A 24,250-nucleotide genomic window follows, 5' to 3' on the forward strand; every position below is an offset into this window, starting at 1 on the left:
ATGACCCTCCATACCATCAGAAAATCAGGCTTTTGAACTGAGCGCTGATAAGTCAGACGGTCCCTCTCCTCTTTAGTCCGGACGATGGGGCACCCATGGTTGCCAACAAGAATGTCAAATTTGAACTTGTCCGACCACAAAACAGTTTTCCACTTTGAACTATAGTAGTACTTTAGGAAGAAACTATTTAGAAAATCCCATATATATTTTTTGCCACAGAAACGCAGCAATACGGACATGACATTAAGACTCCTTTCACACTGGGGCATTTTTCATGTGCTTTTGGGCTTAAAATAGTGCCTGTAAAGAGCCTGAAAAACACCTCCCCTGCAGCCCCAGTGTGAGAGTTCTTTCACACTGGAGCAGTGCGCTTGCAGGATGTTAGAAAACGCCTTGCAAGCTGCATCTTTCGGGTGGTGTGGGAGCAGTGAATACACCGCCCCAACCATTGGAATCAATGGGAACCGCTGCCAAAGCACCTGCAAAGCGCATCAGCAATGGCGCCATTAACCCTTTGTTCGGATGGTAGCAGAGGTTAAAAGCGCCAGTGGCCGAAAAGCGCAGTTTTACAGAGGTAAAGCGCCGCTAAAATTAGCGGCGTTTTACCACTAATGCCCCCCCACCTCAGTGTGAAAGTACTCTAAATGAAACCATGACTTAATAGTTAACAGGATCAAGGATAAAACCTAAAAAAAACACCTTACTGTAAACAGTGGTGGCACTATCCAACAAACTTCCAGTACTTCCAGCTTCAGCCCAAAATTCCTTTGACGTCACTTTCAAAGATCTAGTGAAAGCTTGGCTTATGACTGGTCAGGCTGACCTCGATTATCACAGCAGATCTCTAATAGCAAACCTCCACCTCTCCCCTTATCTCAGTCACTCCAAGCCAATACTTCACTGCAGTAACTCACCACTTGGTAAGGTGTTTGTCCATCATAACCAGCTTGATCCATGTCAACTCCAGCTAGCTCCCAGGCAGTCAGTCCATCAACATCCCCAATGGCAGCCAAGCTGTAAAAGAAAATCAGAGACATATAATACATCAAATGGAAGGTGTTAAAGTACAAATCATCGGGGTTGATTTACTAAAACTGGAGTGTGCAAAATCTGGTGCAGCTCTGTATATAGAAACCAATCAGCTTCTAGGTTTTTTTGTCTGAGCTTAAATGAACAAGCTGAAGTTAGAAGCGGATTGGCTACCATGCACAGCTGCACCAGATTTTACACTCTCCTGTTTTAATAAATCAACCCCATTGTATAATGGCACTGCCACTTCAAAGTGCAAAAAGCCCATTTCAACAAGATTCCACTTTTCATACTCTGAAGCTGTCAAAACAAAAAAATTCAGTAGCTGTCTGCTATGGCTTACAATGCTTCCTTGTAAAAGATGGAACAGCGTGCCATTAGGTGCCACCATTTGTGATATATTATTTTGTATATGTGTACACCATTCTAAGTTTGAAAGCATTGTATTTTTCCCATATTATTTATTGGCAAATTTAGAAACAGAAGTGGTACACTATTATATGTACTGTGCAAGATTCACTTTAAGCTAGCCACTGCATTAGATGAAGTTCACCTTTCAGTAAAAACCACACAAGTGGTGGTGCAGCCGGGTACGGGTGACTGTATGTATTTTCAGCCCTATTTAAACACACCAGGTAGTGTTGAATATTCCAAGCTAGAAAGACTTCTCTATATATTCCCCAAAGGAGGGAAAATGGAAAGCGACTGCAGAAGAGAAGCGGATAGTGTCGTATTCAGCTTGTACTTACACCTGGATCATTCAAACTATTGAAGTCAGACAATTAGTATGGTGAGAAACAGGTTTCCTTTATAAATGGGCTAAATAAATATGTGTTTAATGCCTTGAAAAAGTATTCACATACCTTGAAAGTTTCCACATTTTGTCATGTTACAACCAAAAAAAGTATTTTATTGTGATTTTATGCGATAGACCATGTGATAGTGGAAGAAAAATGATAAATGTAATTGATCAATAGGGAGAGCAGGGGATTATAGCGGTGCCAAGGAGAAAAGTATGAAAGTAAGATAGTAGATGTAAAATTACAAAAAATACTTTATTTAGCACAATTCAATACATACAGGAAACAATAAAATCATTGGCTGCAATTAACATATATATTGTACATGACCACAATGCAGTAGGGTGGGCCAGGTAGAGACGGCCTTCAAAGCAAGAGCTCAGTTTCCTTTCCTACATGTTTCGCCAAGACATTGGCTTCCTCAGGGAATGGTAAGAGCTTGTTGCAATATATAAGAAACTATGCATAGAGATACAAAAACAACATATACCATTATTCATAACAGCCTACATCCCAATGTCTATTTATCTGTTGGTTTATATGTTGGAGTACATGGCTGGACTGACTCACAAAAGGAGGTGACCAAAAAAGTGTGAGTCTTTTTGAGGCTTCGATGCCCTATTTAATTGACGTGCGGTCTGTGGCCCCACTCATGTCTTAACAATACTGCCTTAACAATACTGTGTGTATCACATACACTTCAAACCTGCATAGCCATTACTATTTTTTAATTTTTAATACATTTGATTGCCAGGTCTTTTATGTGCCCCCTGCAGACATAGATACGGTGCAATCTGGTCTTTCCTCGGCTGGGGGATCCTCGCCGGGCCTCCCCTGGGTGTCTGGTTTCCAGGTATGTTCGGGATCTTGGGGTTTTTTATGGTCACCTCCTTTTGTGAGTCAGTCCAGGCATGTACTCCAACATATACCATTATTCATAACAGCCTACATCCCAATGTCTATTTATCTGTTGGTTTATATGTTGTTTTTGTATCCCTATGCATAGATTCTTATATATTGCAACAAGCTCTTACCATTCCCTGAGGAAGCCAATGTCTTGGCGAAACATGTAGGAAAGGAAACTGAGCTCTTGCTTTGAAGGCCGTCTCTACCTGGCCCACCCTACTGCATTGTGGTCAAGTACAATATATATGTTAATTGCAGCCAATGATTTTATTGTTTCCTGTATGTATTGAATTGTGCTAAATAAAGTATTTTTTGTAATTTTACATCTACTATCTTACTTTCATACTTTTCTCCTTGGCACCGCTATAATCCCCAGGTCTCCCTATTGATCAATTACCAAGTCATTTTGGGATGAGGTGCTGCATCTGATGCAACCCGTCTAGCCATACCTTCATTTTTCAAAAATGATAAAATGTTTTTCAAATTTTTTTACAAATCAATATGTGAAAAGTGTGGGGTGTATTTGTATTCAGCCCCCTGAGTCAATACTTTGTAGAACCACCATTCACTGCAATTATAGCTACAAGTCTTTTTGAGGATGTCTCTAACAGCTTTGCAAATCTAGAGCGTGAAATTTCTGCCCATTCTTCTTTGCAAAATAGCTCAAGCTCTGTCCAATTGCATGGAGAGCGTCTGCACAGCAAATTTCAAGTCTTGCCACAGATTCTCAATTGGATTTAGGTCTGGACTTTGACTGGGCCATTCTAAAACATGAATATGCTTTGATCTAAACCATTCCGTAGCTCTGGCTGTATGTTTAGGGCCGTTGTCCTGCTGGAAGGTGAACCTCCGCCCCAGTCTCAAGTCTTTTGCAGACTAACAGGTGGATTCAGGATGATATAGTGTGTTAGTTTTCCATCACACACACAGCGTTTTGCTTTTAGTCCATAAAGTTAAATTTTGGTCTCATATGACCAGTCCCCCACATGGCTTCTCGCAAACTGCAATCATGACATCTTTCTTTCAACAATGGTTTTCTTCTTGTCACTCTTCCATAAAGGCCAGATTTGTGGAGTGCACAACTAATAGTTGTCCTGTAGACAGATTCTCCCACCTGAGCTGTGGATCTCTGCAGCTCCTCCCGAGTTACCATGGGCCTCTCGGCTGCTTCTCTGATTAATGCTCTCCTTGCCCGGCCTGTCAGTTTAGGTGGACGGCCATGTCTTGGTAGGTTTGCAGTTGTGCCATACTCTTTCCATTTTCATGATGGATTAAACAGTGCTCCATGAGATGTTCAAAGCTTGGGATATTTTTTTTTATAACCTAACCCTGCTTTAAATTTCTCCACAACTTTATCCCTGACCCGTCTGGTGTGTTCCTTGGCCTTCATGATGCTGTTTGCTCACTAAGGTTCTCTAACAAACCTCTGAGGTCTTCAGAACGGCTGTACTTCTACTGAGATTAAAATTACACACAGGTGGACTCTACTTATTAATTAGGTGACTTCTGACGGCAATTGGTTCCACTAGTTTAGAGTAAAGGGGGCTGAATACAAATGCACGCCACACTTATCAGATATTTGTAAAAAAAAAAAAAAATGAAAATCATTTATCATTTTTCCTTCCACTTCACAATTATGTGCCACTTTGTGTTGGTCTATCACATAAAACCCCAATAAAATACATTTACGCTTTTAGTTACATGACAAAATGTGAAAAATGTCAAGGGGTCTGAATATTTTTTTTAAGGCACTGTAAGGAGGTTGTCACGTTCTACACTGTATCATTTATGTTTCAGGTTTTCATAATTTGGAAAGTAAACCCTGATGGCAAAGACCAAGACATAAAATGCTTTCAGGGTGTTCGGAAGCTGTCTGAGGTCTCTGTTCTAATCAAGAGTAAAAGCTGCTGACCGTAAAAGGTTTGTCACTGTAGCAGCGGCAAAGTAATTTAACTCAACAGGTTATTAGTGGTGAGTATTTGAAGCACACTGAGTGTAAAGACATCACAGTGCAGACACAATAGACAGGATGTTATTTCAAGGAGAGATACCGTTTGTACAAGCCAGACAATATCAGCTAAGCATGGCCACAAAGCAGGAAGAAATTAGAGGGCACCTGAGAGGGTTAATCAGACAGACAATCCATCTTGCAGTATTTACCAAAAGACACATATGATATGATTTCTACTGTCCTTTTATGTGGAATTTTTTCCCCCAATGATTCTGATTAAATAAAACCTGTATGACAGTTTATAGAGCGTGCAATTGCTGACCACTTTTAGAAAAACGGAAGTTACCTGGCTGGCACACTAATCCTCTATTGTATACTTTTTCCAGCTTGTGAAAGACAATTTGTCAGTATGCCTGAAATACACATTTGCTTTAGGCAAGTCACTCACAGCATTGAAACCTATTGATGGTCTGGTCTACCAGCAAATTGGCATATTTGAAAAACAGTCAGCAACAGCAGCCCCTGCATTTCTCTCGGTACAGGTGCTTTACATTTTTCAGCATAGAAGCTTAAAGTGGTTCTAAAGGTAAAAAAACCTTCAGTGTGCAGCTGCAGCCCTGAGCCCCCCCCCAATACGTACCTGAGCCAGTGACGTGCATGAGAGCAGCAGCTCTCCTGGGTCTTTCCCTCATCATTGGCACACAGTAGCGGAAGCCATGGCACAAGTGCCCCCACAGCAAGCAGCTTGGCATGCGGGCACTTGGCAGATGGGGCCAGGAGCGCTAATGAGGAACACGAGAAGGAAAGCATCAGGGCTGCTCTGTGAAAAAAACACTTCACAGAGCAGGTACGTATGACATAATTTTTTTGCTAGAAATTTACTTAGAACCCCCAAACATTATATTTTTTTTTAGCAGACACCCTAGGGAATAAAATGGTGGTCGTTGCAAATTTTGATGTTACATTTGTGCAGCAATTTTTCAAACGTGTTTGTTTTGGAAAAAAACTGTTTCATGAATATATATAAAAAAACAAAAAAAAAAAAAAAAAAAAAAAAAAAAAAAAAAAAACGCACACTAAATTTAGCTCGACTTTTTTCTATAATGTGAAAGATGATGTTACGCCAAGTAAATAGATACCCAACATGTAGCACTTTAAAATTGCGCACACTCGTGGAATGGCGCCAACTTTGGTACTTAAAAATCTCCATAGGCGACGCTTTCAATTTATTTACAGGTTACATGCTCTCACTCTAAAGTTCATGGTGTATGTAACCTGTGTGTATCTGGCTCTGATACTAGCCAGCGCCTCACCAGCCACTGACCTCACCGAATGTCCCTGGAGTTTACCTGTACAAGTGTCCTTTGCAGTCCCATTCAAGTCAATTGGGAATCAATGGCTGCACAGACACAGCTGTTGTTTCGAATTTTACATCTGTGCAGGTGCGCGTCCCTGAACCCACACTGTCTTGCATTCAGGGACATGCACCTGCATGTATGTTAAGTTTAAAGTGTCCTTTAAAGTGTTACTAAATCCATGAATATAACAACAGTGCACCCGCTCCCCCGAAGTACCCACAACCTATAAATTTGTTTTATTTTCATTAAAATAATACCGCTATGTACCTTTTTAGATTATCGGTATACAGTGGTCACGTGATATAATACAGTGTCCGGCCAAGTGCTGAATGTTCCTGTAGGAAGAGATTTCACTCTATTCTCCCCTTTCTTCCTCTTTACACAGCATTCGAACAGCAGCAGGGGCCATTGGCTCTTGCTGCTGTCAATCAAATGCAGTAGAGGAAGTTGGGGGCAGGCCTAAGTCCCGCTGTGTAAGTCAATGGAGTGCGGCTCCATAGACACGCAGGTCAGGAGCGAGCATGCACGTTTGTCCCCTTAGCAAACAGCTTGCTATGGGGGCACATAAAAGAAGAGGATGGGCCAAGATAGCTGCCAGGGACCCGAGAAGAGGAGAATTGGGGCCGTTCTGTGCAAAACCAAATGTTTGTTATATTAAAAAAATAAAAATAAAAAAAATATCGGACTTTCGTAACACTTTAACCACTTCCCGCCGGTACGTCGTCATATGACTTAGCAGACTTTGAGTGGTGATATCTGAACGATGTCTGCAGTTACAGGCATCATTCACATATCTTGTTTTACAGCCAGCGATTCCCTGCACCGTAAAACAATCATAGCAGCAGTTCAGCCACTTTACTGTTTTTACAGGGGGGCGGAAGGGACATTCCCCCCTCCCACCGCTTCTATCAGCTCGCCGTGTAATCGGCGAGCCGGAGAAGGAATCTTCTGGCACCGGAAGTTGACCATAGAGAATCCTCTGGGCCACATGGTCCCTGGAAGTCTCTATGACCTTTCGGTGGCCGTCGGGATGTTATGACATCACGCCTGGCCTCTGCATTTGAAAACATGCTGTTGCCTCGACTGGGAAGCTGGGATTGTTTTTTTTATTTGCTCTCAGGCTTCCCAGCCTAGAGGCGAGATCTGGGGACTTATAGACCCAAGATCTCACTTTAAAGAGGACCTGTCATACCCTATTCCTTTTACAAGTGATGTTTACATTCCTTGTAATAGGAATAAAAGGGATAAAAAATAAAAATAAAAATAAAAAGAAACTGTCACAATAGAAAAACAAGAAAAAAAAAAAAAAAAGTAAAGCTCCCCCGTCCCCGCTCACAGAAGCGAACGCATACGTAGGTTGCGTCCACATATGTAAACGCCGTTCAAACCACACATAAGGCATCGCCGCGAATGTTAGAGCGAGAGCAATAATTCTAGCCCAAAATAGCGTCGTCTATGGAGATTTTTAAGTACCGAAGTTTGGCGCCATTCCACGAGCATGCACAATTTTAAAGTGTGACATGTTAGGTATCTATTTACTCGGCGTAACATCTTTCACATTATGCAAACAAATTGGGCCAACTTTAGTGTTGTCTTTTTTTAATGCATGAAAATTTTTTTGTTTCCAAAAAAAAAAAAAAAAAAAACACGTTTGAAAATATGCTGTGCAAATACCGTGCGAGATAACAAGTTGCAACGACCACCATTTTATTCCCAAGGGCCTCCGCTAAAAAAAAAACATATATAATGTTTGGGGGGTTCAGAATTATTTTCTAGCAAGAAAATGATGATTTTTACATGTAGGAAATGCCAGAATTGGCCTGGGTGGCAAGTGGTTAATGTGAGTGAACCAGTTACAATAGGATCACATGTACACTTGCCTTTCTGTTGGTCAATGTCTTTAAATACTGCTGGTTCCCTGGTCTCGGCAGGGATTCAACAATTTTTTGGGTGTGTAAAAATATGCTCCCCCTGCCATACAAACTGTGGTTCCTGAGGAGTAGCAAAGTGGCAGCTTCTGAAGACCCAGGCTGCTGGGAAGATACTTTAGGTATAGGTAAAGAAAAACACACTTTAATGGAAAGAAAGCTGGGGGTATTGTAAAAATCACTTTTTATATTACTGTAGTACAAGCTTCCTTTATCAGTCTGGACTCTGCACCCCTTCATTCCCCCATCGCTGAAATATCCAGCAGCCAGAAAACCAGTTCCACTGGCTGAGCAGATGAAAGGTGGGGCAGAGAAGAGACAGTTCTGCTGCTCTGTGGGAAGAATGGCATGTGTCAGCCTCTCCCTACATACTCTGGTATTTCAGTATGTTGCTGCATTCCCTGCACATTTTCAAGCCTCAAGTATGCGAATATTATGAGCACTTCCCTAAGTGACCCGGCCTGGAATGCACTGCACACTCTTCCTCACAGCCGGCCTTGTGTCTCTTTATAGAATTCTGATGGCAAATCTTAGTGTGTTAATGGAAGAGCAGATGTGAGAGTTGCTTTGCTCTGAACATCCTTTTCTTCCCAAAATAGCCCACATAATATAACTAAAGATGACAGCAAGCTGGTTTATGAAGTTTAAAGCAAAAATCCAGCAATTGCTCATAGCTGCGCCCTCACCTTTTGCAAACCATCACCAGCTGTAACAGTCTCTGAAAACTGAAGCAAAGGTTGAGGTGGTACCAATCACAGTCATGATCTTCCTTAATTTTTTTTTTTTTTTTTTTTAGAAGGGTAAAGCATTTAGCTGGTCAAAGACAGGCCGAAATTCTATAGGTTCAGCAGAGACCGTCGGAATTTTGATCAGTCTATGGCTGTTCCTGCTTGAAAGAAGTTGATTGTTTACGCGACTTCTGTTAACACCTTGGCGCCGGTGTATTGCCGAGAAAGTTCCGCTCGGCGGATAAGGACCCCCCTCTACTGTCCAGGCGCTGGGCCTGCGCAGTAGGATCCGGTGGAAATAGCCGAAGATGAATAGGGGAAAATCAGATGTACACGGTGCCTGTAAGAGGGCCGCTCGCCACGCTTCCTGCACGGCCTCGCTACGCTCGGCTCTTTTTTTATTCCCCCTCTAGGTCCACTTGGATGGTGGGGAAGGAACCTGGACCCAGGGCGCAGGCGCCATGTACAGCTGATTGTAGATTTTGTGCTTCGGCTATCTCCGGCGGCTGATAGTAGTTCGTACTGCGCAGGCGCTGCGCCTGCGCAGTACAGGGGGGGGAACTTATCCGCCGAGGGAACTTTCTCGGCAAGACACCGGCTCCCGTTGGCCATTTAAGGGGTTTGGCATTCCAGGGGATGGGGCTTGTGACTATGTGACCGCTGTGATTGGCTGTCACATGATCGGAAAACTCCTGATCGTAAGAAGCGATTAGGAGCTTCCCGTCACTGTGCCGGGCGCTCCCCCTCTGCACAGCTCTATTTATGCCAATGCACGCAAATATTTGGCCCCCTCTGCGCCAAGGCCTGGCTGCATATCTGTGTACGGTCGGTGCCCAGGGATTAAAGGGACAAGCTTGAAAACTTTTTTGATCAGCGACTTTTAATCCCAATGACGAGTTCCACTGTCAGACTATAATGTCACAGTTGAGGAAGGATGATTCTTCCATCTTGCTTGCTTGCTAGCTAAAAAAAAAAAAAAAAAAAAAGACCCGTCTATGGCTAGCTTAACCGGTTGGTCTGGGAGACGCCTCTATTTTTGACATAGTTTCAAGTTACTCTGTATTTCCTAAGTCTTTCCAGAGGCTTCCTAAGCTAGCTCCTACCTGCTTTCATATCTATCCTCTTTTTTATCATACTGTTACGGCCCCATTCACGCTTGTGCAACTTGTCATACGACTTTGGACCCTAAAGTCACATGACAGGTTGCACCCCAAGTTTCCCAATAAGTACCATTCATATACGTGTGACTTAAAGTCACAGCAACTTTAACCAATTTAGAATTTTGGGCACAGCCAGCAGTGTGGTGCCCCCCCCCCCTCTCCTGTGGTTCCCAAGCTGTCCAGCACTCACTGGAGCCTGGAACCACAGCCGGCGGCTGGAGAAGGGAGATGGCAGTGAGACCGAGGCAAATCCATGCCTCAATCTTGCATGCTAACAGTGAGACCTGAAGTGATGTCACTTCGGGTTTCAGATGCACCCTTTCCTGGCCAGCACAGCCAGGGGACACATCTAAGCAAGCCGATCTGTGCTTGGTTAGATGCTGTGAAGGGCATGGGAGACATTAGTCCATTAGACCCCTAATGTCTCCATAAAGAGTACCTGTCACCTGCCCAATGCTATCACATAGGGGTTTATTAACCTCTTGTGATGGCAATCAAGTGAAAATAAATATACAAATGTAAAGAAAATGCATTTACAAAGTATATTAAAAAAAAATTTAAAAAGATTGCCAAAAACCCTTGTAGCCCTGCACAAACGAGTGAGAACAATAATTCTAGCACAAGAGCTACTAGATAATATTAAACTGATGAACTGTAAGGCCGGGTTCACACCATTGCGAATTGGATGCGCGTTTCTCCACATTCAATTCACATGCCAGGAGATTGTGATCGTCTCTCTATGGAGCCAGTTCAAACATCTCTGGAGCGAATTGCACAGGAGAGTCCTGTGAGTCTTCTGGTCCGTTTCAGGTCTGAATTCAGCCAAAAATTCAGACGGAAATCGGACCCAAAATGGTGAACAGGGACGCACCGGACCCCTGCTGTAAGCCGCTCCGTACGGCAGTGTGAACCCAGCCTCAAGGCTTTTAAAGCTTCACCTATGGGGTGTTTTGGGCACCATCATTTTTGCCGATATTGTAGGTACATGCCATTTTAAGTCATGGAATGTTTGGTATCTATTTACTTGATGCAACCACATCTTTTTTATTTTACCAAAAATGGTTATTAAATGGTGTGGTTTTACACTAAAATGAATTTTAATATATTTTTTTCTGAAAATTTGCGTTTAATAAACACCTGTGCAAATATCATGTGAAACAAAAATTTACAACTACCACCTTTTTATTCTACAGGGCCTCCGCTTTCAGAAAATATAAAATTTTCTGGGTGTTTAATTTTATTGCCAAAAATTAAGATTTTTTACATGTATGCGGAAAATAAAAAAAAATTGCTCTGGAGCGGAACTGGATAAAGTAGTTCCTGCACTACTTTGGTCTGAGCTTCATGTGACTTGAGGGCCATAGAGTTCAATGTAAACCCTCAAAAGTCGCTACAAAGTCAGCTTGTGTGCGACTTTGTAGAGCACAAAGAATCACATTGGTCTAAGATATAACAGTAGCAAGATGTATGGAGATGTATGGAGTCCGCCTCAAAAATGCTGGCTGCATCTCAATCACTTGTTTTAATCAGTTTTCACCGCAGACCTGGAACAAGCATGCTATAATTACGCATCCAATTCCTCATCGTTGTTCTCATTCCAGGTCAGTAAATTAATGTAGAGGTGAAGTCAAAGCATCAGCAGGACAACCAGGCAATTGGCATTCTCAAAAGCATTGGTCTGCCATGACAGCCTGCATTAGTCACTTTTGGATGACGTAAAATCTTTATGAATATGTGTGAATGGCTTTGTCCCAATAGGTAACCATTCAGATTTTTATCTGTGCAGGAAAATGACAGTTGATGAAAGATTTTAATTTACCCCGATGCTATATAAAGGCAATACAGATAGTTCTGCAGTTGGAATTTTTGAGTAGGGTTGCAACTAACGATTATTTTCATAATCGATTAGTTGGCCAATTATTGTTTTGATTAATCAGTTAATTACCTTAAAAATAGTGTGGTGTATAATTTAGTTAATATGTAAAGTTAAAAAAAAAAAGGCAATTTATTCTTAAATATCTCTATATGCAGTGGTAAATATAAATAACCAACTATATGGTTGGGGAGAAAAATCTCTAATCCACTCTGAGAATAACGGACAGAAGAGATATACTATTAGAGGAGTTATACTGTATATACTATTAAAGGTTGAATCTAGTAAAATATCATCAGACTCATAGATCAAATTTTTTTATTTAAAAGAAAAAAGTTAGACTGTTTTGCAGCTTTTCAAACAGAACTAATATATTATATGCCGACCATACAAAAGCAATGTCTTCCTTTAAAAAAAAAAAAAAAAAAATTTAATTTTAAGAACGTTCCTTCGATTTTCTAATCGTTAGTGGGGTCAAATCGACGTTTGTTTTCAACCACAGCGACGGGAAAATTTAGAAATAGAAAACTTCCTGGTTAAAGGAATTTTCCGACAGTGTATGTGGTTTTCATTCAGAAATTACATTAGTTTTAAAACAGAATGTTAAAAGCAAGTGAAAATTTCAAACAAAATTCTTTCATTCAGCAAATGTACAAAGATTTTTCATATGAATATTCTCGTCTGAAAATTGATCTGTATGGCAGGCATAAGGCTCGGTTCACACCTATGCAGTTTGCTTTTGATCTGTTTCTGCAGTGCTTTTTGCTGTGTGTTTTGATTTTTTGCGCATGTGATTTTGCAATTTTTATACCTTTTTTTTGGCCAATTTGTTGTTGGGCAGATTTAAAAAAACAAAAACAAAAACAAAACCCATTACATGCTTTTCTACAGCTACTCCATTGAAACTTATTGAACCAAAAAGCACCGTTTTGTGTTGAAAAAGTCCCTGACCCTTTCCAAATACGCAGCAGCTGAAAAAAAGCATAGATGTGAACGTTAAATGAACTGTAATGCATTTCTGTAAAAAGCACCAAAAAACACATAGGTGTGAACCAGGTCCTAAGACGTTTAGTAACATAATGGAGTAAAAAAAAAAAAAAAAAAAAAAAAAAAAAAGAGCCCTTTATAGTACAAAAAGAGCAAACAATCGCTACTTAAGGGGTTCTTTTATTTTACTGTGCAACCGTGAAAGTAAAATTTACAGCAGCCATTATTTGCTCTTTTTGTACTCTAAAAGGGCTAATTTTTGTTTTTTTAACCCCATTATGTTTCTGGTCGATTATGACAATAGTAATCAATTAATTTCATAATCGATTACATAGTAAAGTTGAATAAAGACACCAGTCCATCCAGTTCAACCTGAATGAGTGGGTGCATGCCTACAATTGCCCCTATCCCTGTACATTGTGTCTCATTAACCACTTTGCGCCCGCTCTATAGCCAAAAGACGGCTACAGCGTGGACAAAAATTGCTGGGACGGCGTCTCTCGACGTCGTCCTGTTTACTTCCGCGATGCGCGCTCCCGCTGGTGCGCATCGGGGAAATTCTGTGCTGGCCGTGTCCCTTGGACACAGCCAGTCACAGATCGCTGTAAATGGCCAATCACAGTGGCCGTTTACAGCGCGATCGGAGCTTCCAATGAGAGATGATCTCATATGTAAACATATATAGCGCCGTCAATTTACTCAGCACTCCATACATACATCGCACTCTCACATCGGTCCCTACCCTCAAGGAGCCCACTAGGGCCAATTTTAGACAGAAGCCAATTAACCTACCAGCATGTCTTTGGAGTGTGGGAGGATACCGGAGTACCCGGAGGAAACTCACACAGGCACAGGGAGAATATGCAAACTCCAGGCAGGTAGTGTCGTGGTTGGGTTTCAAACTAGCGACCCTTTTTACAGCTAGGCAAAAGTGCTACCCACTACAACACTGTGCCATCTAAATTTAGATTAGTTGTCAAATAATCGATTCGTTGTTTCGGCCCTAGTTTTGAGTGCACATTTCATGCGCACTTTGAGATGGAAGAGAAAACATCAAAGATAGAGATTTACCAATGTCAAAAACCTATGATACATGTCCACCATTCTTGAAATTGAAAAGATGTGATGCTGCAATCTAAGTTGTGAATGCAGATTGCTGGATAAAGCAAGTTATCTGTGCCAGGACCACTGCTGCAAAAAAAAAAAAAAAAAAAAGAAGAGAAGATATAAAGGTCCAGCAACATGGTACAACGTTAAATAAAATCCATAGAATCTTTATTTCAATTCCATCAGGCCTTGCGATGTATTGGACTCCTATCTTGAATTGAAATAAAGATTCTATGGGTTTATTTGAAGTTGTACCATGTTACTGGACCTTTATCCCCCCTCTTTATTTATTTATTTTACATTATTGGACAGCATGCTTACCATTCATGTTGATGGGTCTGCTTAATGTGGGTTAATGTGATCCTTCCCCTCAGTTGAAATTGCCCAATGCTTTTTTTGTTGCTTTACTTTTTACTACTATTTTCTTTTACACTTCAAGGTTTCCCTGAGAGCAGTGAAGATTTAGCCCCGGCCACACAGATGCCCCCTAGGAAAGGCAACGTCACCACTGCCTTCAGGGAAATCCCATACCTAAACTGTGAAATCTTGCAGTATTGTCATACTATGGCATCTCACGCTTGCATCATACATTACATACATTTGCTGAAGAAAAAAAAAAAAAAAAAAAAGAAGAGCTTCTTTCCGAGATCTTGGGGAAGGCTCTGGCGATTTGTAGTTGGCCTAGAGACCATATCACACCGGTAAACCTTTTGCTAGCAAGAGGCTGCCAGCAGCTGGACTGCTTTACAGGACGCAGCAAGGAGTAAAAACAAACACCCTCTTGCATGTGCTGCTACCTCACCAGCTGAAGAAGCGAGGCAACACCTTCTCACCAGAGTCAGGTTTTGAAGTGGCAAAGCAGCGAAGGAGTGATACAAAGTAGGTATGTGTTCAAATAAGGCGCATGCAAGAAAATGCACAGCAAGAACTATAAAGTGCTAAGAGTTTTCTTACCTGCAGAGTTCTGTGCCGATGTGCTCCAACTCCTCCCAGGAAAGATGAGCCCCTGTCTGACGCAGAAGTTTAATCACTTCTAGATGCCTAAAGATGAAGAATAAAGAATAGTCTGTTAATGTAAAGCTAATGCACACCACTAGACTTTTATTTCTCTGTATACTGCTTCATACAATGATAATACAGTACATAACAGTAAAGAAAAAGTAATGAGGTCTCTCTGCTTACATTCTAACAAGCAATGACACAGCTTAGGCCCCTTTCACCTGATAAGCCTGCTCAGATCCGCCTGTCCATTTCTCAGGCAGATCCGAGCAGGCCAGCCGACTTCTATGGGAAGACGGATGTCAGCAGAGATGTCCGCTGACACCCGTCTGCCATCTGATCCGCTAAAAACAGGCGTTTGGCGATACGTTCGCCATCCGTGTTGGATCGGGTGAGATCTGAAAATAAAACGAACATGCTGTCTGCTTTCGTACGATTTTTCCATAGGAATCAGTGGCGCTCTGACAGGCACCTCCCCACTCAGTGAGCAGAGACGGACTGGTCATCCGCCAGGTCAGCAGAGATCAACGGAGTGATCTCCCGCTGAGCTGGCGGACTTCGCTAAACGGATCCGCCCCGTGTGAAAAGGGGCCTTACTAACTATATATATATATATATATATATATATATACACACACACACACACATACACACACACACATTATATATATATTAAATTATATAAATGTTTATTTTTTTTAATAGGTCAGTTTAAAAGGTCTGTTTAATGTAAATATCAATGTGCATTAACATTTTCGGCTTAGCAGTCACCGACACGGATTTTATCCTTAACAAAAACATGGATGAATATTTTGGCTCTAATTAAAGGAATAACCAGCCCTTTTCTCATAAGTCTAATGTTTCTCAACCAGGGTTCCTTGGAACTCTTGAGACTAGAGGTAGCTAGGGGTTCCTTGAGCAATAAAGCAATTTCTGCCCCTCATATAAGTTCCCACAGATACCAATGATCTTTTTAGCCATCTGTAAGGGGGTAATTCTTCCCGATAATCATATGCGTAAGACACATTCTTCCCACTGACCATCACACTAATGTACCATAAGTTTTACATACAGCAGTTAAAAAGTATTGAACACGTCACCATTTTTCTAGGTAATTAGATTTCAAAAAATTGCTATTGATGTGACATTTTCACCACAAGTCGGTAACAACCCATGCAATCCATACATAGAGAAACCTAAACAAATAAGTTCAGAAATTAAATTTATGTGTAATAAAATGGAATGACACAGGGAAAAAGTATTGAACACATAAAAAAAGGGAGGCGCAAAAAAGGCATAGAAAGCCAAGACACCAGCTGAAATCAATCAGTCATTATAAAGCAACCCCGCCCCTTGTCTGTGCAAATTAATATCAGCTGGTTCAGTCTCAACACCAAGGTGTCACACAAGAAACATCTCATGATGGGTAAAAACAAAGAGCTCTCTCAAGACTTTCACAACCTTGTTGCAAAACATACTGATGGGTGGCATTGGTTACAGAAGGATTTCTAAACTTCCACATGTTCCAGTGAGCACTGTTGAGGCCATAATCCGAAAGTGGAAAAAACATAATTTCACCATAAACCAGCCACAACAAGGTGCTCCTCACAAGATTTCTGATAGAGGAGTGAAAAGAATTATCAGGAGAGTCGTCCAAGAGCCAAGGACCACTTGTGGAGAGAATCAGAAAGGAATTTGCAGGTACAATTGTTTCAAAGAAAAAAAAAATAAGTAATGCACTCAACCACCATGGCCTTTAAGCACGCTCCCCACCCAAGACTCCATTGCTGAAGAAAAAGCATGTTGAAGCTTGTCCACTTGCCTATCAGGCCAATTCTGACATTTCTCTCCTATATGTAAAAATCATCATTTTTTTGCTAGAATATTACATAGAACCCCCAAACATATATTTTTTTTAGTAAAGACCCTAGAGAATACAATGGCGGTCATTGCAACTTTTTATCTCGGTATTTGCGCAGCAATTTTTCGAATGCGTCTTTTTTGGAAAAAAAACAGTTTTGTGCTAAAAAAACAAAAACAAAAAAAAAAAAAAACAGTAAAGTTAGCCCAATGTTTTTGCATAATGTGAAAGATGAAGTTACGCCGAGTAAATAGATACCTAACATGTCACGCTTCAAAATTGCACACGCTCATGGAATGGCGCCAAACTTCACTACTTTAAAATCCCCTTAGGCGATGCTTTAAAATTTTTTACTGGTTACATGTTTTGAGTTACAGAGGAGGTCTAGGACCAAAATTATTGCTCTTGCTCTAACGTTTGTGTTCGCTTCTGCGTGCAAATGTTTTTTTTTATTGTTAATTTTACTTTATTTTAGCTTGACACCTTTTCCTACCCAAATTTTTTTGATCACTTTTATTCCTATTACAAGGAATGTAAACATCCCTTGTAATAGGAATATGGCACGACAGGTGCTCTTTACAGTGAGATATGGGGTCAATAAGACCCCACCTCACCTCTAGGCTGGAAAGTCTGAAATAATTAAAAAAACAAAAAAAAAAAAAAACACGATCACTGCTTCCCACCCGACGCATTTTTTTGAATACTGAGGCCGGGCATGAGGTCATAACATCGCTCCCGGCCGCTGAACGATTATAGAGACTCCAGCGACCATCTGGTCCGCCGGAAACCTCTATTCTGAACATCCGGGGCTGGCGGATCCTGTGTCCGACTCACTGATCGTAGCGGTGAGTCGGTAGAAGCACCAGAGGGCGGCGAGAGGGCTCCCCTCTTGCCTCCCGTAAGAACAATCAAACTGCGGAACAGCGCTATGATCGTTCTTATGGTGCACAGATTCGCCGGCTCTAAAAGATGATATCTGAATGATGCCTGTAGCTACAGGCATCACTCAGATATCCCCGCTCAAAGCAAAGGACGTCATTTGGCGTACGGCAGGCGGGAAGCGGTTAACGTTTGCTGCACAACATTTAGACAAGCCTGTGAAATACTGGGAGAAATGGTCAGATGAGAACGAATTTGAACTCTTTGGATGCCATAAAACACACCCATGTTTGGAGGTCAAATGGCACTGCACATCACCCCAAAAACACCCCCCATACCAACAGTGATGTTTGGAGGTGGGAAAACCACGGTGTGGGGCTGTTTTTCAGCATATGGTACTGGCAAACTTCATGCCATTGAAGGAAGGATGAATGGAAAGATGTACCAGGACATTCTTGATAAAAAATCTGCTGCCATCTACCAGGATGATGAAGATGAAACGAGGGTGGACATTTAGCAAGATCATGATCCCAAACACAAAGCCAAGGAAATTCTCAATTGGTTTCAAAGAAAGAGAAAATAAAGCTGCTAAAACAGCCCAGCTGATCACCTGACTTGAATCCAATAGAAAATCTATAGTTCATAAAAGAGCCCCACATAACCTTTCAGATTTGAAGACACATTTTGTTTGTGTAGACGAATGGGCCAAAATCACACCTGAGCAACGCACTAGTTTCTCCATACAGGAGGCATCTTGAAGCTGTCATTACCAACATAAAATTTTGTATGAAATAGAAGATACCATTATTGGCATTCAAAATAATCTCCATCCTTCACAACACACTTTTGACAACATTCATAAAGCTTTTGAAAATTGTCAAAAATGGCCTATTTAGGAATTGACCGCAGAACCGCTGTCACACATTCTTGGATTGCCGCCTCACCCGCAAAGTGTGCGCCTTTCATGACGCTCTTCAGGTGGGGTAACAGAAGTCAGCAGAGTCACAGGGAAGACTGTGAATGCCATTTCATCAATTGCCGCTTAGATTCCAGATCAAACTGGTAGCACTAGGCCTCAACCCCTGTGACGATGGTTCGCAGAAAGGATGGATCCTGATCACACATTATAATGAAATCTCCAGAGGTTTCCATCCATTTTGCTTTCTGTTAGTCTGTCAGCTTGTGCGGCACAAACCGGGGACAGATCTTCCGTTCTGCTAATGCCCAATTCATCCACCATCAATCGTAGAATTAGCTGCCAATCTTGTAGCAGCATTTGTTGCACTCTCTCGATCATGTCTGGGGTTCTGCTTGTTGACGTCCGACCCGAACGTGGCTCATCTTCAGTCAATTTCTTCCTGTCGCGAAAGCATTTGAACCAGTCCCAAACACATTTTCTGCTCACGGCTTCCATTCTGTACACTTGCACCAACATTTCATGCGTCTCAGTCATGGTTTTCCCCCAATTTGTAGCAGACATGGATGCTCACTCGTTGCTCCACTGCACTGTGACCCTACCTCTCACACTGACTACATTCGACTGCCCACAGTGGGTTTACCCTGACAGTCACGTGTACTCCACACAAGGTGGAGCTTCTCGATGTGTCTCTAGATGGCCATGTGCGTGCGCACACACCTGGCCCATGTTGCTGTAGACATATCGGACCATTCACAGAACTCTAGACACACCTCATATTACTGTGCTTAATATTGTCGCATCCAAATTTAAGTTAACTGCTTGGCATCTAAAAGCCGTACATATACATTCTGAATTTAATGGGTTAAAACAAGCAAACACTGGCAGCAGCAGCCAAAAGTGAATTATCTTTAGTTTTTTCCAGCTTACGACCAGCTTTATAGGTAAAAGTGATGTGGGCGGATGTAGAGCCACCCGATCGCTTTTACTGCACTGTAAAAGTGTCATCGGATTACCTTTATTAAACATTAAGGCCCCCTCAAAACAGATTTCTCCATCTACACTACACCATGTGGATGAACAACTCACCTACTGCAGTTATTGTATTCCGACTGCTGGCGGGGGTTCTCTTATCTGCCTGCTTGTTCCTACTACTACTTTTTTGAGCTGCTGATCTGGATCTACGCAACAGTCGGGTAACTAACAGATGGTTCTTTAGCAACAGCAGCCCCTGTTTTTCTTTTATAATAGGTTTAGGATAAGTGGATCCCGACATGATGGTTATCTGCCCTAAGGCTTCCATAGCCCACCTCCTGGAAGCAACACTGGTTCTCCAGCAGGGTGTTGACTATATGTACTGCGGAGGTGTTCTCTGCTCCAGAGCTAGCATCACTTCCAAAAGTCAGGGGATGGAAGCCTATGAGCGCTCGGTAACAGAGGAGTAAATATCACTAAAGAATCCTGAAAAAAAAGCCTCTAGAGGCATATTTTATTTTAAGTGCTTCCTAAAGTGCCTATAACAGAAGTAAAATTACCCATTTAATATACGAGATGTTTGGGGAAAACTACTGAACCTGTTCATTAAAAAAAAAAAAGTGGTTGAATATTCTCAAATCTGACACTAAATGCGTACAATGGGAAAGAGAAGTTGCTATCTTAAACAATCCTTTTGCCCCACCTGTTCCCAAACACTATGATCCAGGAGCAAGAAATATGCAGCCATTGACACATACAACTGATAAAGTTGGTCAATGCAGAGCATGAAAGTAATATTCTATAATACAGAAGTGGATGTACAGATCATACATGGATTTTTTGGTTTAATACTCCGACACCAAATTAAAATCAAAAGTGGAAGCTCCGCTTATCTGACCGCCCCCCCCCCCCCCCCTCTCCAGAGCCACATATGGCACCTTTCGGGAGGGGGGGGGGGGCAGTGGGTACCTGTTTTTGACAGGTACCTGTCCCCACTTCCGAGAGATTACTCAGAAGGTGGGCCCCCCCTCCCCTCCTTCCGCCGCCTAGCTATTCAGAAAGCTCTTTGCGCATGCGCAGTAGGGAACCAGCAGTGACAGGTAAGTGTCCTAATATTAAAAGTCAGCAGCTACAGTATGTGTAGCTGCTGACTTTTAGTTTTTTGCTGGGGGGGGGGGGGGGGCGATGACTCTGCTTTAAAGCGGGATTATATCCAAAATAAAATATTTATTATATTGCAGCTTACCAATTCTTAGGATTTCTCTTTTGGGCTCTCTTTCATTTTCACCTGGAGATTCTGACATTAATTCCATTGTTTTTCAACAGGACAAGCTGTCCTGCAAATATAGTACTGAGGGTTGAAACAAATCACGGACAGGGGTGCTTACAATAATCAGCTTTATGTAAAACATCTCAAAAAGGAAAAAAAAACTGTTGCTGTAACTGCCTATAAAGTGTGAGCTGGAATTTGGCTTCAATTTGTTTATCTAAATCTTCTAGTACATCCAACAATCCCCTCCCTGCAGACTGACAATGCAGCTGTTCAAAGATGCCCCTGTGCTCTTTAATCCAAAGAGGGGGCACTCTAATACAGGAGGTGTGCTACTGGCCAGATCACCGGGTAAAAATAGAGAAGAAAATAAGCCAAAAAAAAAAAAACTAAAGCAGTCACCACATTGGTAAGCTGCAATATATAACTTTTTGTTTTCGGTTAAAGGCTGCTTTAAGTTGCAGATTATATACCTGCATTGCACAATTAAAGTTATTATAGAGCGCCCTCAACTTAATTGTGCTGTATAATTGTTTAAATAAGTACTATATGCAGTGGGAAATGCTGCTCTATCTTGTTTTGCATTTGGAACCTCGGCAGTAAACTGTCATGATTACCAGCATATGCAATTAGATGATAAAATATTTCTGGATCCCACAGTTAATGGTATACATATATGGGTCTGAGCATGTGTTAGCATGTAATGAATGGGCTTTTATCTGCCTTAATAAACCGAGATTACATTAATGTGGACCTATCATTAAAGTGGAAGTAATTTGGTGAGGGGAAAAACTGTTGCCATAATCTGCGCAACATACTTGCAAAATATGGCACACGCTTAACTCCTCCCGTGCCATCCCCAATAATGATCCTGTCACCGCTGTGTCCTCCTTCCGTCTCTACTGCTGATTTTTCCAAGTCTCACAATAATCTTCTTCAGACTTTGGGTGACCACTGAGTCTGTCATTTCCATGCATTGAGGCAGGCCTTTGTCTCTGACATCTGGGTCTATTGTCTGCGTGCTGAGAATAGAGCAGGGATGTACGCTGCCAAGTTTGACAAGTTTACACTGTAAAAGTGAATAAAGGTCCAGGTTTCCTGATAGATTTACATACAATAGCTTAATTTTCTGAATTGTGGGGTTACAGTAACGTTCAGATGCAAGGCTCTGTCTTACTTATCCATGTTAATCCTACTTATATAGGGTCCACGCTTTGCCCATCACGGTGGGCATATCTCCGGAGGAGATTGTCTGGGTCCTATAGTGATACACCATGACCCTGGACCTGTACAGCACCCTGCAGCTAACTACATGTGTTGCAAAAAGTACTGGAGGTGAACGCACATACAGGTTTCTGATGTCTGAATTGACATTACAGGCAGTCTCCACAGCGTGGGGTCTGGCTATGGTTCCCATGATTTTAGGGCCCTTTCACACTGATGCTCTTTTGATGCACTTTTGTCAATTATGCCCGTTGGATTTCTAATCCATTTCATATTCTACAATACGAGTGGTGACAACCCCAGCTTTACAGGGACAATTCAAAATCCAAAGGAAGGGAGACCAAAACCAGGTCTCAAATATCAGGGAAACATCACTGCTGAAGAGTATGTCACACTAAGAGCCTTTTCACACTATGCCACCTAGGGCGTCAGCGGTAAAGTGGCGCTATTTTTAGAGCCGCTTTACCGTTGTTTTAGCGGCACTATTCGGCCGCTCGCAAGGGGTTAAAACCGCCCTGCGAGCGGCCAAATAGCGCCGCTAAAACAACCGTTGTTTTAGCGGCGCTATTCGGCCACTAGCGGGGCAGTTTTAACCCCCTGCGAGTGGCCGAAAAGAGGTTAAAGCCGCCTAATTGAGTTACATGATCAAATTACCTGGCAGAGGTCACCTTTGGTAAAAAAAAAATTACCTATCAAGCTGATGAGTAAATCAAGACCCTTCTTTTCAAAAAGTGACAATTATTTTCAGTTTAGTCCAATGAGATTGTGAAATTACAAAACTGGATGAGGGCCCTATTTATTTAGATAGATATAGATATATATAATCTCTCTATCTATCTATACATATATTTTTTTAAATGGGTTATATACTGTATATCTTTATACCTTTATGTTGCTTTCTAGTTGTTAAGCCAGATGTGTCAGACTCATAGGTAAACAAGTAGTATCGCGTAGTAGTTCAACTATCACAGAGGTGGGATACATATACGGTGAGAATAGCTGATGTCTGAAGAAATGTATTGACCAAGGTTTCTGGGTATATCTATACACATACACACACCTTTAACCACTTCAATACCGGACCTATTCTGCCACTCCTCTCCGACATGTAAAAATCATAATTTTTTTGCTAGAAAATTACTCAGAACCCCCAAACATTATATATGTTTTTTTTTTAGCAGACACTCTAGGGAATAAAAAGGCTGTCATTGCAACTTTTTATCTCGCATGGTATTTGCGCAATCATTTTTCAAACGCCTTTTTTTTGGAAAAAAAAGTTTCATGAATTAAAAAATAACGAAAACATGCGGGGTCCGGGCGCGACGTCATGACGTCGCGCCCAGGCCTCCGACGGTCATAGAGATGACTGGAGGCGGGGTGTGTGTGTGTGTGTGTGTGTGTGTGTGTGTGTGTGTGTGTGTGTGTATGTCCCTCCCATCGCCTATAAGAACGATCAAGCGGCGGAACTGCCGCTATGATCTTTCTTATTGTGCACAGAATTGCCGCCTGCAAAATAATGATATTTGAATGATGTCTGTAGCTGCAGGCATCATTCAGATATCCCTGCAAAAAGTCAAGGACGTGCGGTATGGAAGTGGTTAATTAGGGTACTTGCTATTCCTGTTGGAGTCTCCTAGCCTGTGTCTGCAAATACCTCTATGCCTACCAAGGGAGTGGTTTTTAAGTAGTTCTGGTTATTATATGAATTTACACAGCAATACAATATTAAGAGAGAAATATGGGGCTTTTGTTCTGAATCACACTTACCTAGGCGGATGCAGCATCAGCCTGGTTCGGCACCTGTCCCCCGCTGCCTCTAACACTGAGAACCGAGCGATCTAACACCGCAGATCGCTCAGTTCTCACAGCTCCCCGAGCAGAGAGTTGGTGACGGTCAATCACGGATATCTGCTCTGCCCCTCCTCGCTCACTGGAGCTCTGGGATGTGGAGGGGGCGGGAGCGGCCAGCTTGGGCTCTCAGCGGCTCACTGGGGCTGGGCCGGGTGCGGGTCTAGGCATGTGGATGGATCCCGACCCCAGTTTTGCGATCTTGCATGAGCCTGGACCAGCTCTGTGACGCCAGCAGATGGCTGACTTCAGCCTGCTGTCTGCTGAAAACGGGTCACAGGAGTGCAAAACAAACTGCACTCCTGTGATCGACAGGAGAAGTACAGCCAAACAAGCTTTGGCTGTACTTGACCTTTTTTGTTAATTGACAATTCTTCTAATAAGATTTGTCTTTATGATGATTAGATATAGTATGATCTTGAAAGTGCAATATATTAGTTATAAACAGTCT

At 42.0% G+C, this 24,250-nt stretch overlaps 1 protein-coding gene across 1 annotated transcript in view; it reads right to left on the minus strand.

Moving 5' to 3' along the window:
* The window catches only part of ASPG (asparaginase), a 126,695-nt gene that overhangs the window by 10,226 nt on the left and 92,219 nt on the right, over positions 1–24,250 (minus strand). Inside the window, exons 13-14 of the mRNA XM_073609927.1 lie at positions 14,782–14,868; positions 915–1,014 (exon numbers count right to left, since the gene is read on the minus strand). Coding sequence (XP_073466028.1) covers positions 915–1,014; positions 14,782–14,868 — 187 coding nt within the window. The remainder of the gene's footprint in view (positions 1–914; positions 1,015–14,781; positions 14,869–24,250) is intronic.

This window comes from Aquarana catesbeiana, linkage group LG13 (assembly GCF_042186555.1).
Source record: "Aquarana catesbeiana isolate 2022-GZ linkage group LG13, ASM4218655v1, whole genome shotgun sequence".
Taxonomy (NCBI): Eukaryota; Metazoa; Chordata; class Amphibia; order Anura; family Ranidae; genus Aquarana; species Aquarana catesbeiana.